The sequence below is a fragment of the Coffea arabica genome, chromosome 3e (genome assembly GCF_036785885.1).
Source record: "Coffea arabica cultivar ET-39 chromosome 3e, Coffea Arabica ET-39 HiFi, whole genome shotgun sequence".
Classification (NCBI taxonomy): Eukaryota; Viridiplantae; Streptophyta; class Magnoliopsida; order Gentianales; family Rubiaceae; genus Coffea; species Coffea arabica.
This window is the reverse complement of record NC_092315.1, coordinates 32,218,355-32,230,554: the sequence shown is the minus strand read 5'-3', so window position 1 is coordinate 32,230,554 and position 12,200 is coordinate 32,218,355. Positions and strand designations below refer to the sequence as shown.

The following is a 12,200-nucleotide window of genomic DNA, read 5'->3' as shown; positions in this document are numbered from 1 at the left end:
AACCCGTCCGAGCTCCAGAACATGTACTACACCGCCCAGGCCCAAGTAAGCCCTCTCCCATTTAGGCCCCTTGGGTCCCTGTTCTTTCCCCAAATGGGGTTAGTAATATTCTTACTCTCATCTCTGCAGGCCAATGCCGCCGGTGCTGCCCTGGTGACCCGCTTCTCCGAGCTGTCTCCCGACTTGGAGAAGATGCAAAAGAAGAATCGGGAGGCCGAACAGAAGCTGGCCAAGGTCCTTAAGGAGGTAGACTCCCTTAAGGCCAAGTTGGGCAAGGCTGAGAAGGAGGAGGAGGACTCCCACGTCCAGCTCGCCTCCACCTGGTCCGAGCTGGACCGAGAGAAGAAGGGCGTGGCGAGGCTGAGGGAGGAGCACGCCATTGAGCTCTCCAGCACCGTCAGCCGGGAGCGCAAGAAGGCTGTCCGGGACTTCATCTCCTCCGATCAGTTCGCCGAGGACGTGGCCTGCCTCAACCAGCCCATCTTCCAGATCGGCGCCACGCGGGCCCTGGACAAGGTGAAGAGCCTCAACCCACCCGGCTTCAACTTGGCGGATTTCAAGGACTACAATCCTGCGGCCGAGGAGAAGCTGAACTGGCTCTTCGACGGGTACCGCAAGGGGCATACCCTGAAGGACCTGATGGGAAGGAGCGACGTGGGGGCCGAGCTGGCGGAGTTTCCCCTGGAAGAGGAGGAGACTCCTGGCAGGGCTTCCGGGAAGGAGCCTGTGGCCTAGAGCAGCGGCCACTCCAGAAACCCTTTCCGCCTTCTTATAAGGATGTAACCATGCTCCAGTTGAAAATGCTTTTGAAGGTCCATCTGAGACGGAAATGCTCCCCAAATCCTTTTTAACAGCCTTCTCCACCCGACCCCCAACATGCTTAAGGTGCACCTTCAGCTCCTATCTCTCAACATGCTTAAGGTGTACCTTCAGCTCCTACCTCTCAACATGCTTAAGGTGTACCTTCAACTCCCACCTCAAGCAGGTCGCCAGCAAGAAGAAGGCGTAGCTAGATCCCCCTTTCCTTGTATAGCTCGGTAGGCTTTGTAATAGATAGGTTTAAAGTTTTGTAATAGACAGGCTGAAAGTTTTGTAATAGATAGGCTTTGAATGCATTTACGAAATTCGAAGGAGATCTCCTTGCAACTTTTTCCTGCACCCCACTGCAACAACTAAAGCCAGGTACCGACCTCCTGGGTCGAGCACCAAATTCATACCCCCGTTAATCTAACAACTAACCCCTTAGGGGGAACCAGACTGTCGAAACCCTGTGCCGACCTCCCGGATCAAGCACCACGCCGTCCTACCAGGGCAACGTGCCAGCCTCTTGGGGCTGAACACCAAATCCTTAAGGATTTCTCCCGCCGACCTCTTGGGTCGAGCGTCCGACTTTGAAGGTGTTCTTGCCGACCTCCCAGATCGAGCATCGAACCTTGAATCCCATCAGACCAAAAATAGTCCGCTCCATGCCGACCTCTCGTGGCCGAGCGTCGTGCTCTCAGACTTCCCAGCTTTAACTTGTGCCGACCTCTTGGGGTCGAGCATTCACCTGGAAGTTTTAATTAGCGCCGACCTCTCGGGGTCGAGCATCGCACCTCGCAATGGCGCCCGCCGACCGCCTGGGTCGAGAAGGGAATTTTCAGAATCCTTCAAAGTTTTCCAGTCGTGCCGACCTCCTGGAGTCGAACACTCCAGCATCCATTACTTTTTCCAGATTTTTCCAGTCGTGCCGACCTCCTGGGGTCGAGCACTCCCGCATCCATTACTAACCCATAGCCCCCCACTAGGACATTTAGTGAGGGAACGCTAAGTGTACTAGTGTAAGATTCAAATTTAAAAAGCAAACAAGTACAAATAAAATTACAACTTGGCAGTCGAGCTTTTATTGAATGATGAAACTGAAATTCAAATTCCAAAGAACAGACAACCGAACACCCTGGTCTAAACTACGCTACAAACAGTCGCAGATTGGAGAAGTGCCAAGTACGGGGTACCTCCGATCCATCTATTTTTGCGAGCTTGCAGTAGCCAGCTCGGCTCGCTTCTAGGACCTGGTATGGGCCTTCCCAGTTCGGGTCGAGCTTGTTGGAGCCATGAGCTCGGCTGATCGAGTTCTTCCTTAGGACAAGGTCCCCCGGCTGGTACTGTATGGTCCTCACTCTGGCGTTATGATAGCGGGCGAGCTGGCTTTTGTACTTAGCCATCCTAATGAGGAGGGGCTCAAGGCTGCTCAAACTTCTAGTGCTCAAGTCATGCAAATACCCAGTGGTCCAATTACAAGAGCGCGTGCTAGGAGAATTCAAGAATCACTTCAAGCTCTTGTGTGCACGATTCAAGAACGAGTTGGTGATGACTTGAGGACCATTGAAGATTACATAATGGAGAAACTACTATATACACTTTCCTTCAAATGGAAGAACCAAGTGAAGACTAGTTCATCGAGTACTAGTTTGCTAATTAGGGTTTTAGTTTCCATTATTAGTTGTTTGTTAGCATTAATAATTTCGGTCAATTTCCACTTCACTTTGGCCGAATTTAGAGTCTTAATTTTAGTCCATTAGTAGTTAGATATTTTCACCCTTAATGAAGGGCAAGGTCGTCCATTGGACATGCTAGGGTTTGAGTCCTGTAAGGCTATATATAGCCTAGGTTTTCATTCATTAAAGGGAATTCAGATTTTATAAAATATATGTGAGTTATTTCACTCTCTCTTGCCTCAAGAGAATTTCCTTTGAATACTTGAGAATCAATCTCAAGTTGTTCAACGAACTTATCAATCAAGTAGTCTCCTTGATTGTGGCGTTCTTCTATCTATACTTTTGGTTCACTAAAGTGGCTAGTCGTGGGTTAAGGAATCTCCTTAGTTCGTGGCTCGTGATTCTAGAAGGGTCAAAGTTCCGCAAAACATCCCAACTTGGTGTTCGTCTAGATCCGTTTCACATCAGTTGGTATCCAGAGCTAGTCGACGACATCAAGTATATCCCGTTGAGTTTGTTCGTAAGCTTCCTAGTCAATTTTATTTTGCAAATCTGGTCGTGTCTCTCTTTGTGTCAAGTCCGATTGTTATTACAAAAAAAAAAAAAAAAAGACACTGTAGCGATACTGTTCATCGCTACTGTAGCGACACTGTTCATCCCGAAAAAAAAAACTTTTGTTCATAACTTGTGTTTCTTTCTTATTTTGGTGTCTTGTTATATTGTTCTTGAAGTTTTGTGTTGGTTTAGAGTAAAAAAAAAAAAAAAAAAAAAAAATCCAGCCGCTAGGGTTTCCTTGGGCGCAAGTTTCTTGCCAAATCTGTCCAAACTTTAGTTTATTCCACCAAGTTGTTTTAATTAATTTCCTAAACTGATTTTGTGGTTGAACTTGTTTGGGGTTGGAATCTTGGAGAGGGACTACCATAATCTAGGGTTTCTTGAGTTTCTTGAAACTAATCTTGAAGTCTTGAAACTTTGATACATGTCTTGATAATTATTGGAGGATTGAAGGAGAACATTGGATTGACATTAAATTCTGGAATTTTACCCAAGAACAGCCGAGTAATTGTGTGTTCTTAGAGTCAAAAAAAAAAAGAAAAAAAAAAGGGCATTCGGGTGACAAACCACAAAGGAGGAAGCCGCACTTTTATTTGCCAATTCTGTCTTATTGCAATTGTTCCAACAAACCAGAAAATTACATCAAGAAAAGCATACTCAAAAGTTTTGACCAACCTCCTCTTGAAAATCTTGCACACCTTGGGTCTTGATCACTTGTATCACCCGTTGAGTCTTTTGAGGATCTTGACCATCTTGATTCTTGAAGATTTGCACTTCCCTACGTATAAACAGTTTCTTGTATGTCCTTGCATCCATACGGGGCTTTCTTGGCTTAGGAGTAAACCTCTTGGGAGTTTCTTGAGCAGGCCGCTTGGAGTATTCTTGGGTGACGTTGCTTGAGTCATCTTGTGAAGCCATTGTTTAGCACCAAGCGTCAAAAAAAAACTGTCCTTGTGTGGAGCAAAGAGGGGAGGGCCGAATTGTTGTTCTTGAGGGAGAATAAGGGACGAAAATTTTGAGGGGATTTAAGAAGACAAGAAATCTGGAATTTTTTCGTGGAAGCTATTCTGATTTGATAAGGTAACAAATCTGGAAATTTTCAGCAGTTAGGAAGCTACCAAATTCTGTTTTTTGCAGCCGACTTTGGAAGGTTTAAAAGGAGCAGAAATCTGGAAATTTCTTAGCTACCAAATTCTGTTTTGCAGCCGACTTTGGAAGGTTTAAAAGGAGCAGAAATCTTGAAATTTTTTTAGATACCAAATTCTGTTTTGCAGCCGACTTTGGGAGGTTTCAAAAGAGAAGGAAATCTGGAATTTTTTTTGGGAACAATTCTGATTTGTTATAGCCGACTTTAGGAAGGTTTTTTGGAAAAATTTTGGAAGGTTTTTGGAGAGGGAATCTGGAAAAATTTTGGTAATAATTCTGTTTGGTTAGCCGATTTTAAGGAAATTTCCAAATAAGTCTAACACCTAACTTGTTTCCAAAAATCAATTGGGCAATTAAGTAAAGCACTTGGGAACTCCATCATCGTACTTGGACTTTCTTTTTCTTTGTACATCAATTCTTTCCTCTTCCATTCCTTATTCATTACTTGAGCTTTCCATTTCTACTTTTTCTTTCCTTGTTCCTTTGATACAATTGGGAGCTATTTTGATTAAAGTTTGATTGAACTTCCTTGAGAAAATTTCTGAATTCTTCAAAGGAAACAAACAAGTGGTTTGAGAAGTGAATTGGTGAGAGCATTAAAGTGCCATACACACTTGAGTGAAAACACAAGAGGAGTGAAACACTTAAGGGAGCATGTGAGGCATTTTCTACTAACAATTTGTCAAGTTTTGCAGGTTTCACCATGTCTCAGGAACATGAAATTACCATTGCTCAGTTATCACTTAAAATGGATAATATGTGGAAGGACATGCAGAGGAGATTTGACCAAAGGTTGGAAACAATCCATGAGCAAATTGACCAACTAAGTTCGTCTAGGGCTTCTTCTAGGAAATCTAGGGGAAAATTCACCCTGGGGGAATCTAGTGACTCCAATGCCGATTCGGAACATGAGGCATACGAGCAAAGAAGGCCAAAGCGAAACACAAGAGCCATCGGTGATGCAATCAAGGGGATTAAGATGAAGATTCCGCCTTTCCAAGGCAAATCTGATCCGGATACATACCTTGAATGGGAAAGTCGAGTGGAGCTAGTATTCGATTGTAATGACTACACCGATGCACAAAAATTGAGACTTGCCGTAGTAGAATTCACCGACTATGCCATAGTTTGGTGGGAACAAGTGGTTACAAGCAGGAGAAGGTGTGGAGAACCACCTATAACCACTTGGACTGAGCTCAAGAGATTGATGAAGAAGCGATTTGTACCAAGTCACTACCATAGAGACTTGTACCAAAAACTTCAAACCTTGACACAAGGTCAACGCTCAGTTGAGGACTACTACAAGGACATGGAAATCTCCATGTTAAGAGCTGATATTCAAGAAGATAGAGAGGCTACAATGGCAAGATTTCTCAATGGTCTGAGGGTTGAAATAGCCGATCAACTGGAGCTTCAATACTATGTGGAGATTGAAGATATGGTGGAGAAGGCTATCAAGATTGAGCAAAGGCTCAAGAGGAGGGGTACAACCAGAAATTATAACCCTCATCCACAAGCATTTACTCGACCATTCCAGCCTAGAAGGGAAGAGAGAGGTTCGAATACTTGGACCACTCCAAAGCCGAAGCAAGATCAAGGGTCAAGCTCGCGGCCACCTTTTACTAAAACCGACTCCAAGGTTGTTTCAAAACCAACATTTGAAACTTCAAAACCTAGGAATCGTGACACCAAATGTTGGAGGTGTCAAGGAGTTGGGCACATTGCAAGCCAATGTCCAAACCCAAGGACCATGCTTGTCCTACCAAATGGAGACATTGTCACTGATGATGAAGAGGAGGATTACAAGGACATGCCTCCCTTGGTTGAAGAGGAAGATGAGATAGAGGAAGTTCCAACTCAAGACAAAGTTGGATTGGTAGCAAGGAGAGCACTAGCTACTCAAGCTAGTAAAGATGAGCTTCAACGTGACAACATCTTTTACACTAGGTGCCATGTCACCACCAAGGTATGCAGCTTGGTGATTGACCCCGGAAGTTGCACTAATGTTGCTAGTGCATTGATGGTGGAGAAACTAAACTTGCCAACTAGTGAGCACCCCCGTCCCTACAAGCTTCAGTGGTTAAACAACAGTGGAGAGGTACGTGTTCTTAAACAAGTTTTGGTTACTTTTCGCATTGGTAGGTATGAAGATGATGTCATGTGTGATGTAGTACCAATGCAAGCTGCACATATACTCTTAGGGCGTCCTTGGCAATTTGACAAAAGAGTCACTTTTGATGGTTTCTTGAACAAATACTCCTTCATGCATAATTGTAAAAAGATTACACTTGCACCTCTCACACCCCAACAAGTGCATGAGGATCAAGTTAGTCTACAAAAAGAGTATGACTTGCATGTTACCACCAAGAAGGACAACGCCAAAGCTAAGCGATTAGTATTGGCCGATCCTTCTTCAAGCAAGTTGGATCACTCTCATTCGGCCTTAGAGCCCACACAGGAGAGAAAACCCAGCATGCTTGCCAAAGTGAAAGATGTGAGACAGGCCTTGCATTCTAATCAGGTTTTATTTATTCTATTTGGCAAGGAATCCTTACTCACTAATGCTCTTGATGCTTCTTTGCCTAGTGTTATTACTAACCTCTTACAGGAGTATCAAGACATCTTTCCTGAGGATATACCTAATGGATTGCCTCCATTAAGGGGAATTGAACATCAAATTGATTTCATTCCCGGATCCTCCCTTCCAAACAAGGCACCATATAGGACCAATCCTGAGGAAACCAAGGAGCAACAACGACAAGTGGAGGAGTTGCTTGGTAAGGGTTGGATTCAAGAGAGTCTAAGCCCTTGTGCTGTACCAGTTCTACTTGTTCCAAAAAAAGATGGAGGATGGAGAATGTGCACTGATTGTAGGGCAATTAATGCCATCACGGTAAAGTACCGCCATCCCATACCTCGTTTGGATGACATGCTTGATGAATTACATGGTGCAATCATTTTTACTAAGATTGATTTGAAAAGTGGTTACCATCAAATTCGCATGAAAGAAGGAGATGAATGGAAAACTGCATTTAAGACAAAACATGGACTTTTTGAGTGGTTGGTCATGCCTTTTGGGCTAACCAATGCACCAAGTACTTTTATGAGACTCATGAATCATGTTTTGCGTTCTTTCATTGGTAAATTTGTGGTCGTTTACTTTGATGACATTTTGATCTATAGTAAGAGTCTAGATGAACATGTTGTGCATTTACAAATGGTTCTAGATGCACTTCGCAAGGCGAGCCTCTACGCTAACCTTAAGAAGTGTACCTTTGGCACAAATCAATTGGTTTTCCTAGGCTATGTTGTAAGTGAGCAGGGAATTCATGTTGATCAAGACAAGGTGAAGGCTATTAATGAATGGCCAACCCCTACCACTGTAAGTGAGGTGAGAAGTTTCCATGGCTTGGCAAGCTTCTATAGGCGTTTTGTCAAGGATTTTAGCACAATTGCTGCACCACTTACGTCAATTGTCAAGAAAGATGTGCAATTTCATTGGGGAGAGGAACAAGCTAAGTCTTTCCAATTACTTAAACACAAGCTTACACATGCACCTGTTCTTAGTTTACCTAATTTTGACAAAGCTTTTGAAGTAGAGTGTGATGCTTCTGGTATAGGTATTGGAGCTGTTTTACTCCAAGAGGGTCGCCCGGTTGCCTACTTTAGCGAGAAGTTGAATGGAGCTGCTCTAAACTACTCAACATATGATAAGGAACTAATGGCCTTAGTGCGAGCTCTACAAACATGTCAACATTACCTTCGCCCTCGTGAGTTTGTCTTGCACACCGATCATGAGTCGCTCAAGCATATCAAGTCCCAAGACAAGTTGAGTAAGCGACATGCACGATGGATTACCTTCATTGACAGTTTTACCTTTGTGCTCAAATACAAGACAGGTAAGTCGAATGCAGTGGCTGATGCACTCTCGCGAAGACACACACTTATCACTACATTAGATGCTAAGTTGCTTGGTTTTGAATTCCTTAAAGAACTTTATGCAACTGACTCAGATTTTGGTGAGATTTTTTCCTCCTTGCCACGACACTCTCGTGAGCATTATTTCATTTCTCAGGGGTTCTTATACTACAAAGACAAGCTTTGCATTCCCAAGAGCTCCATGCGCACACTCTTAGCAAAAGAATCTCATGGAGGAGGGCTAATGGGACACTTTGGCATTGCCAAGACCTTAATGATTCTCCAAGAACATTTCTTCTGGCCACGCATGAGAAGTGACGTGGAACGCCACATTGAGAGGTGCGTGACTTGTCACCAAGCAAAATCAAAGGTACACCCTTATGGTCTCTATACGCCTTTGCCAATTCCACATGAACCATGGGTTGATCTGTCAATGGATTTTGTGCTTGGACTACCTAGGACTAGAAAAGGACATGATTCAATCTATGTGGTAGTTGATCGTTTCTCCAAAATGGCCCATTTTATTCCTTGTCTTAAAACAGATGATGCTAAGCATGTTGCAGATTTATTCTTTCGTGAGATAGTTAGATTACATGGCATGCCACGCACTATTGTTTCTGATAGGGACGCCAAATTCCTTAGCTATTTTTGGAAAACTTTGTGGTGTAAACTAGGTACTAAATTGCTATTTTCTACTTCTAGCCACCCACAAACTGATGGTCAAACCGAAGTGGTTAATAGGACTTTATCTACCCTGTTGCGCGCAATTATTAAAAAGAACATTAAATCTTGGGAAGATTGCTTACCACATGTGGAATTTGCATACAATCGCACTGTTCATTCTGCTACACATTATTCGCCGTTTGAAATTGTGTATGGCTTTAACCCTCTCACACCTTTGGATTTAACTCCTTTACCTGTTCAAGAGAGAGTTAACTTGGATGGTAAGAACAAAGCGGCATATGTACGTGAGCTACACTCTAAGGTGCGAGCCAACATCGAGAAGCGTACACTTCAATACATCCAAAGTGCCAACAAGGGGCACCGCAAGCTGGTCTTTGAGCCTGGCGATTGGGTATGGATACACATGCGCAAAGAGAGGTTTCCAGTCAAAAGGCGTAGTAAGCTACTTCCACGGGGAGATGGTCCATTCCAAGTCCTGGAGCGTATAAATGACAATGCCTACAAACTCGAACTTCCAGGTGAGTATGGGGTACATGCTACTTTTAATGTCTCTGACTTGAGTCCTTTTCATGCAGACGATGAGTTTGATTTGAGGACAAATCGCCTTCAAGAGGAGGGGACTAATGAGGAGGGGCTCAAGGCTGCTCAAACTTCTAGTGCTCAAGTCATGCAAATACCTAGTGGTCCAATTACAAGAGCGCGTGCTAGGAGAATTCAAGAATCACTTCAAGCTCTTGTGTGCACGATTCAAGAACGAGTTGGTGATGACTTGAGGACCATTGAAGGATTACATAATGGAGAAACTACTATATACACTTTCCTTCAAATGGAAGAACCAAGTGAAGACTAGTTCATCGAGTACTAGTTTGCTAATTAGGGTTTTAGTTTCCATTATTAGTTGTTTGTTAGCATTAATAATTTCGGTCAATTTTCACTTCACTTTGGCCGAATTTAGAGTCTTAATTTTAGTCCATTAGTAGTTAGATATTTTCACCCTTAATGAAGGGCAAGGTCGTCCATTGGACATGCTAGGGTTTGAGTCCTGTAAGGCTATATATAGCCTAGGTTTTCATTCATTAAAGGGAATTCAGATTTTATAAAATATATGTGAGTTATTTCACTCTCTCTTGCCTCAAAAGAATTTCCTTTGAATACTTGAGAATCAATCTCAAGTTGTTCAACGAACTTATCAATCAAGTAGTCTCCTTGATTGTGGCGTTCTTCTATCTATACTTTTGGTTCACTAAAGTGGCTAGTCGTGGGTTAAGGAATCTCCTTAGTTCGTGGCTCGTGATTCTAGAAGGGTCAAAGTTCCGCAAAACATCCCAACTTGGTGTTCGTCTAGATCCGTTTCACATCACATCCGTACCGCCGCTTCCTCACGCTTAGCCTCCAGCATGTCCAAGTTGTACCTCAGCTCTTCCTCGTTGGTTGACGCAACGAAGTTCTGTGTCCGGGGTGAGGGGAGACCAATCTCCGCGGGTACTACCGCCTCTACTCCGTAAGTCAGAGAGAACGGGATCTCGTGGGTGGCCGTCCTGGGCGTAGTACGGTAAGCCCAGAGGACGCTAGGTAGTTCGTCTAGCCAGTTAGACTGGGCTAACTCCAGTCTAATCTTTAGCCCCTGCAGAATGGTTCGGTTGACATTTTCCACCTGACCGTTGGCCTGGGGGTGTCCAACCGAGGTGAAGTGCTGGTTAATTCCGAGCTCGGCGCACCAGCTTTTGAAGGGATTTTCAGCAAACTGTCGCCCGTTTGTCGGATATGAGGACGTGTGGGATTCCAAAGCGGCAGACTATGTTTTTCCAGAAGAACTTCTGAATTGCTCTACCGGAGATAGTGGCCAAGGGTTCGGCTTCCATCCACTTTGTGAAATAGTCGATGGCTACCACGAGGTGTTCGTACCTGCCCGGAGCTCGGGGGAAGGGACCCAGGAGGTCTATCCCCCACTGGGCGAAAGGCCAAGGACTGTGGATGGGGACCATCTCCCGGGTGGGTTGGTGGCGCAGCGGGGCATGCACCTGGCATGCTCGGCATTTCTGAACCAGAGCAACCGCATCTTGGAAAATCAAAGGCCAATAGTAGCTCAGGAGAAGGCATTTTTTGGCCAGTACCCGGGACCCCACATGCGCCGCGCATAATCCTTCGTGGACTTCACAGAGGACGTAATCGCCCTCCTCGGGAGTCACGCACTTTAGCCAGGGGGATAAGTATGACCTCCTGTAGAGGGTTCCCCCAGCGTAGGCGTACTTGGCAACTCTGAGCTGGATCCGGCGAGCCTCGGTTTTGTTCTCAGGGAGGACACTCGAGTCGAGGAAGTCTACGAGGGGGGTCATCCAGGTGGCCGAGCTATCTATAGCCAGGACCTGGACCTGGTCGATACTTTTCTGCCTTACCACCTCTACCAAAACTCCCTTGTTTAGGTGCGCAAACGAGGAGGATGCCAGCTTTGACAGGGCGTCTGCACGCTTGTTTTGAGATCTAGGCACCTGCTCGATTTCAAATGTATCAAATAGGGCTATCGCCTCCTGCACCTTGGCTAGATATTTCTTCATGACCTCCTCCTTGGCCTCGTATTCCCCACGAACTTGGAGGACGACGAGCTGAGAGTCGCTCCTGACTTTGATCGCGGTTATACCCATCTGGTGGGCTATCCGCAACCCCGTCAATAGGGCCTCATACTCAGCCTCATTGTTGGACGCGAGGAAGTCAAACCGGAGAGCATAGGTCAGCTCTTCCCCTGTTGGCGAGATGAGCAGCAGACCTGCCCCGCTTCCTTCCTTGCTGGAAGCCCCGTCTACGAATAGCACCCATGGCTCCTTCGTCCGTACATCCTCTCGCAAAGGGCTTAGCTCGGTTAGGGTCAAGCTGGCCCCCTCAGCAAGGAAGTCTGCCAAGGCCTGGGCCTTGATGGCTGTGCGAGACTGATAGCCGATGTCATGCTCGGCCAGCTCGACGGCCCATTTGGTCATCCTGCCCGAGACTTCGGGCTTGGTGAGTATCTGCCGTAGGGGCTGGTCGGTCATGACGACGATACTGTGGGCCTGAAAGTAAGGTCGGAGTTTTCGGGCAGCATGTACCAGGGCGAGGACCAGTTTCTCGGCCGGCGTGTACCGCGTTTCTGGACCTTGTAAAGCGCGGTTAACGTAATATATTGGCCTCTGAACCCCCCTGTCCTCCCGCACCAAAACCGCGCTAACGGCCTCGTTGCAGGCGGTCAAGTATAGGAACAAGATTTCTCCCTGTTCCGGGGCGGTCAGGATGGGTAGCTCGGCCAAATACGCATTTAGGTCGGTAAAGGCCTTCTAGCACTCTTCGGTCCACTGAAAGTCCTTGGGCGCCTTCAGGACTCGGAAGAAGGGGAGCCCCCTCACCGCGGACCGCGAGAGGAACCTATTCAGGGCGGCCATCCTTCCTGTG

General features: G+C 45.7%; 2 protein-coding genes across 2 annotated transcripts; one reads left to right on the top strand and one right to left on the bottom strand.

Annotated features, from left to right (window-relative positions):
• The first annotated feature begins 4,881 nt into the window (after nt 1–4,881).
• On the top strand, nt 4,882–9,373 carry LOC113737516 (uncharacterized). Its single transcript, XM_072083834.1, has 5 exons — nt 4,882–6,276; nt 6,460–7,126; nt 7,799–8,692; nt 9,023–9,309; nt 9,356–9,373. Exons 1-5 carry the CDS (start codon nt 4,882–4,884, stop codon nt 9,371–9,373), a joined length of 3,261 nt encoding a protein of 1,086 aa, XP_071939935.1.
• Nucleotides 9,374–10,137: 764 nt separating this feature from the next.
• LOC113737515 (uncharacterized) lies at nt 10,138–11,806 on the bottom strand. The gene is made up of 2 exons (XM_027264740.2): nt 10,802–11,806; nt 10,138–10,575 (listed from the first exon to the last, which is right to left on the bottom strand). The coding sequence occupies exons 1-2, from the start codon at nt 11,804–11,806 to the stop codon at nt 10,138–10,140; spliced, it is 1,443 nt and encodes a 480-aa protein (XP_027120541.2).
• Nucleotides 11,807–12,200: the final 394 nt, after the last annotated feature.

What these genes read in the sequence shown, in the direction of transcription:
- LOC113737516 (XM_072083834.1), top strand. Translation starts at nt 4,882, where the DNA reads ATGTCTCAGGAACATGAAATTACCATTGCTCAGTTATCACTTAAAATG. An exon ending in GGTTAAACAACAGTGGAGAG is followed by an intron (nt 6,277 to 6,459) that starts GTACGTGTTCTT and finishes AATTGTAAAAAG; the next exon opens with ATTACACTTGCACCTCTCAC. An exon ending in CATGCTTGATGAATTACATG is followed by an intron (nt 7,127 to 7,798) that starts GTGCAATCATTT and finishes CTTCTGGTATAG; the next exon opens with GTATTGGAGCTGTTTTACTC.
- LOC113737515 (XM_027264740.2), bottom strand. Translation starts at nt 11,806, where the DNA reads ATGACCGACCAGCCCCTACGGCAGATACTCACCAAGCCCGAAGTCTCG. An exon ending in AGAAATGCCGAGCATGCCAG is followed by an intron (nt 10,576 to 10,801) that starts GTGCATGCCCCG and finishes GGAAAAACATAG; the next exon opens with TCTGCCGCTTTGGAATCCCA.